We start from the raw sequence: 4,768 nt of genomic DNA on the forward strand, positions 1-4,768 counted from the left end.
AATTAAATGCCATTAATTAAATGCCATTAATTAAATGCCATTAATTAAATGCCATTAATTAAATGCCATTAATTAAATGCCATTCTCACTTGCTGCTTCAGCTGCAGCAGCCGCTGCTGCTTTGCTGCTGCATGCATGTACAGCCGCAGCGTGTGCTGCGGGTCTCCTTGTCTCCTTTGCAGCCAGTTAGAGCTGCTGCAGTGGGGGCCCCCCATATTTGCTGCTGCTGCTGCTGCTGCTGCTGCTGCTGCTGCTGGTTTTGGTGCTGCTGCTGCTGGGGACGGTGGAGTTGGGTGTGCTCGTGCTGCTGCTGCTGCTGCTGCTGCGCCTGCTGCTGCTGGGGACGGTGAAGGCTGCTTTGGAGCTGCTTCTGTAGAAGCAGCTGCTGCTGCTGCTGCTGTGGCAGCTGCAGCAGCAGCAGCAGCAGCTGGGGGCCTCCGCTTTTCGGGCCTGCAGCTGTCTTCTGCCCCTGCCGATGCAGCAGCAGCAGCAGCAGCAGCAGCAGCAGCAGCAGGGGCCCCAGAACTAAGAGGCAAGCTGGTTGCTGCTTGAGGCTGTGCTGCAGCTGCTTCCGCGAGGAGCCGTTGGTGCTGCAGCTGCACCTGCTGCTGCTGCAGTTGCTGCTGCTGCTGCTGCAGTTGCTGCTGCAGCAGCTGCAGCAGCAGCAGCTGGTGACGCACACGCAGCTTGACGGGGCCCACCCCCCTATTTGCTGCTGCTCTCCTTCGAAGCAACTTGGGGGCCCTTTTCCTTTCGAGTTGTTGTACTGTCCCTATTATGCACTTGCTGCTGCTGCTGCTGCTGCTGCTGCTGCTGCTGCTGCTGCTGCAGTTGCTGCTGCTGCGGTTGCTGCTCCTGCTGGGGGCTGAAGAGTCCGTAGTCAGCTTCCCACTGCAGCAGCGTGTTATTGTTTTTTCAGGGGGCAGCGCTGCTGCTGCTGCTGCTGCTGCGGGCATTGCTGCTGCTGCTGCTGCTGCTGATGTAGTTACTTCTCCGTTTGCTGCTTGTAGTGCTGCTGCTGCTGCTGCTCTTGTCCCTGTCGACGAGGCTTCTGCTGCTGCTGTTGCTGCTGCTGCTGCTTCTGCTGCTGCTGCAGCAGGCTCAGCGCTGCTAGAGTGGACTTTTGTCACCTTGACTGAAGGCCCGCTTTTGCTGCTAGCTTCTGTCAGCAGCAGCAGCCGCTGCTGCTGCTGCTGCTGTTCTTGCGGCTGCTGCTGCTTCCCGGCGCAGCTCACTAATGCAGCAGCAGCAGCAGCAGCAGCAGCAGCAGCAGCCACTGTGTCGGTCTGCTGCTGCTTTTTGTAATTCAAAAGGTACCCAGGGCGAGAGACACTGCGGGCCTTACGAGGTAATTCTGCAGCTGCTGCTGCTGCAGCAGGAGCTGCAGCTGCTGATGTTTCTGCTGCTGCAGCTGCTGCTGCAGCAGCAGCAGCTGTTGATGTTTCTGCTGCTGCAGCTGCTGATATTTTTGCTGCTGTTGCTCCTGCACCAGAAGTGCCTGCTGCCAACTGAGAGGCATTTGGAGGGCCTTTTGCTGCTGAAGCTGCTGCTGCTGCTGCTGCTGCTGCTGCTGCTGCTGCTGCTGCTGCTGCTCCAGGCTCGCCTGCGCTCGACTGCGACCGCTGCGGCTGTTGCTGCTGCTGTTCTTGCTGCTGCTGCTTTTGCTGCTGCTGCTGCTGCTGCTCGCGGGGCAAGCAGCCTGTGGAGACAGCAGACAATCGCCGAGGTTTGAATTTAAGAACAGCAGGCAAAGCTAGAGGCTGCTGCTGCTGCTGCTGCTGCTGCTGCTGCAGTTTCTGTTCGTGCTGCAGCTCCTTTTTGCTGCTGCTGCTGTTGTTGCTGCTCTTGCTGCTGATGCTGCTGTGCCCGCCGCGCAGCACCCTCCGGGTGTCCACTCTGGGAGACCCCACAGGTAGCTCGCAGCTCTTGTTGCAGCTGCTGCTGCAGCTGCAGCAGCTGCTGCTGCAGCTGCTGCTGCTGCTGCTGCCACAGCTGTTGTCCTGCTTCCTCTGATCTTCACACATGCCCTGCCTCTTGCTGCTGCTGCTCCGAAGTGGCGAGCCTTCCATTCGTTCCTTGCTGCTGCTGCTGCTGCTACTGCCGTTGCTACTAAGCACTGCAGCAACTGTTTCAGGAAGCTGTTGTGGCCTTTGCTGCAGCTGCTGCTGCTGCTGCTGCTGCTGCTGCATCTGCTGCATCTGCTGCTGCTGTCGCTCTGCCAAGCTTTTCGCTCTGTAAGCAGCTATGAGGCGGAGCGCCTGCGTGGTTCCTTTTGTGTGTGTTGCTGCTGCTGCTGCTGCTGCTGCTGCTGCTTCTGCTGCTGCTGCTGCTGCTGCTGCTGCAGCTCTTTCCAAAGCTGGTGGCGCTGCTGGCTCAACGTTTGTCGGAGCTGGTGCTGCTGTTGCTGCAGCTGCAGCAGCAGCAGCAGCAGCTTCTGACCCTTTTGCAACGGGCGAGAAAGCTCTCTTAGCAGTAGGCTCCGCAGCAGCAGCAGCAGCAGCAAAAGAGGCCGCAGCAGCAGCAGGTGGCAGCATATCAGCAGCAAGGGAAGCAGCAGGCTCTCCTTGAGGAGCAGCAGCATCAGCAAGGGGCAGCACTGCAGCAGCTGCCTCCCCAGCTGCAGTTTGAGAAGCTGCTGCTGCTGCTGCTGCTGCTGCTGCTGCTGCTGCGGGTGGCGGCCCATAAAGAGTTCCTGCAGCAGCAACGCGTGCTGCAGCAACAGGAGAGCTTGCTGCTGCAGCAGCAGGATATCTTGCTGCAGCATCTTTTGCTGCGTTTATCACTCCACGAAAACTCTCTCCTTTTTGCTGCTTGCTTTTGCTTCTCAAATGAGTGCCGTGCTGCTGCTGCTGCTGCTGCTGCAGTACTTTAGACACAGAGCTATCAGCAGCAGCAGCAGCAGCAGCAGCAGCAGCAGCAGTAGCGCATTTGGGGGCGCGTGCCTTGTTCAGCTGCATCTTTGCTGCTGCTGTCTCCTGCCAGTATTCGGAGACAAGCCAGCTTTCTCCCCTTGCTGCTGCTGCTGCTGCTGCTGCTGCTGCTAATGTTGCTGCTGCTGCTGCTGCGGGTGGCCTTGTGCTGCTTCTGCTGATGGACACGGTTGAAGTGAAGCTGCGAGTCGTGCGGGCGATGCAGCGGGGGCTTGTGCCTGCTGCTGCTGCTGCCGCTGCTGCTGCTGCTGCTGCTGCTGCTGCTGCTGCTGCTGCTGCTGCTGGGCGGTGCAGCAGGGGCGGGGGAGACAAAGAGCTGCAAGGAGACAAAGAGACACAACTGTCTCCGTTTGGAGACTTGACTCTTTCTTTGTTTCTCTTCTCCCGATTCAGACCTGCTTCTCTCCGTCTGCTGCTGCTGCTGCTGCTGCTGCTGCTGCTGCTGCTGCTGCTGCTGGGATGACCCCTGAGAAAGTCCCCCGCTTTTCGTGCGCTTCGTTGCTGTTCTGCTTCATTGCAGTGCTGTTGTTGCTGCTGCTGCTGCTGCTGCTGTTGCTGCTGCTGCTGCTGCTGCAATGGCGAGCGACCGGAAGCTTTGAATATAATGCGCAAAAGAGAGGGTATGGGGGCCCACGGCGTGTCTGCTGCTGCTGCTGCATCTGCTGCTGCTGCTGCATCTGCTGCTGCTGCTGCTGCTGCTGCATCTGCTGCTGCTGCATCTGCTGCTGCTGCTGCTGCTTTGTTTCCCTTTATTCTGTTTTTCGCTGCTTCTTCATCCTTTGCTGCTGCCCTGTGCCTGTGTTGTCTTTCTCTTTTTTGTCTCCTTGCTGCTGCTGCTGCTGCTGCTGCTGCTGCTGCTGCTGCTGCGGGAGACAGTGGGCTCTGCAATTGTTCCAAGTCTCCTTTAGCAGGCTGCGACGGGGCCTCTCGCTTCTCCTTTGTTCTGCTTCTTCTGCTGCTGCTGCTGCCGCTGCTGCTGCTGCTGCTGCTGCAGGTAGCAGCAGCAGCAGCAGCAATGCGGCGGGTGATTTTGAGCTCCATTAAATACGGAGAGGAAGCAGAAAACCTGATGACAAAAAGAGACAAAAGAAAATAAATAATTGTCTCTTTATAAAAGTCTGCAGCCCGCTTAACACGCAGCAGCAGCAACAGCAGCAGCAGCAGCAGCAGCAGCAACAGCAGCAACAGCAGCAACAGCAGCAACAGCATTGCGAGCCAGCTGGCCTTCACCACAGCAGCGTTTCCCCTGCTGCTGTTTTGCAGCTGCAACTAAGCAGCAGCAGCAGCAGCAGTAGCTGAAACAGCAGCAGCACTAGCAGCAACAGCAGTTGCAGCAGCACGAGCAGCAGCAACAACAGCAGCAGCACGAGCAGCAGCAGCACGAGCAGCAGCAGCAGCACGAGCAGCAGCTTACCCTCTAGTTTTTTTCCTCCTAAGCAACTTAAGCCCCACAGCTCTGAGGGGCCCCCTGGGGGCCCCAGGGCCACTCCGGGGCCCCCTGCAGCTCTCAAGGGGGGCCCCCAGGGGGGCCCCCTGGGCTTCCCGGGGGGCCCCCAGGGGGTCCCCCCGGGCTTCCCGGGGGGCCCCCAGGGGGGCCCCCTGGGCTTCCCGGGGGGCCCCCTGGGCTTCCCGGGGGGCCCCCTGGGCTTCCCGGGGGGCCCCCCGGGCTTCCCGGGGGGCCCCCAGGGGGGCCCCCTGGGCTTCCCGGGGGGCCCCCAGTAAGGCTGGGGGCCCCCCCTGTGCCCTTTTAGGATTACTTTGAGTTCCATTTGGAGTTTTGTGATATAGGGGGCCCCCCTTGGGGGCCCCCGAGGGCTCAGGGGGCCCCTGAAGGGGGC

At 59.9% G+C, this 4,768-nt stretch overlaps 1 protein-coding gene across 1 annotated transcript; it reads right to left on the minus strand.

The window, feature by feature from the left end:
* Window positions 1–68: 68 nt before the first annotated feature.
* On the minus strand, window positions 69–4,139 carry ENH_00001600 (hypothetical protein, conserved; the record flags this gene model as incomplete). Its single annotated transcript, XM_013583943.1, has 1 exon — window positions 69–4,139. The coding sequence occupies one exon, from the start codon at window positions 4,137–4,139 to the stop codon at window positions 69–71; it is 4,071 nt and encodes a 1,356-aa protein (XP_013439397.1).
* Between the last annotated feature and the right edge of the window lie 629 nt (window positions 4,140–4,768).

The sequence above is a fragment of the Eimeria necatrix genome, genomic scaffold, assembly GCF_000499385.1.
Source record: "Eimeria necatrix Houghton genomic scaffold, Enh_scaff1049, whole genome shotgun sequence".
In the NCBI taxonomy this organism is placed as follows: Eukaryota; Apicomplexa; class Conoidasida; order Eucoccidiorida; family Eimeriidae; genus Eimeria; species Eimeria necatrix.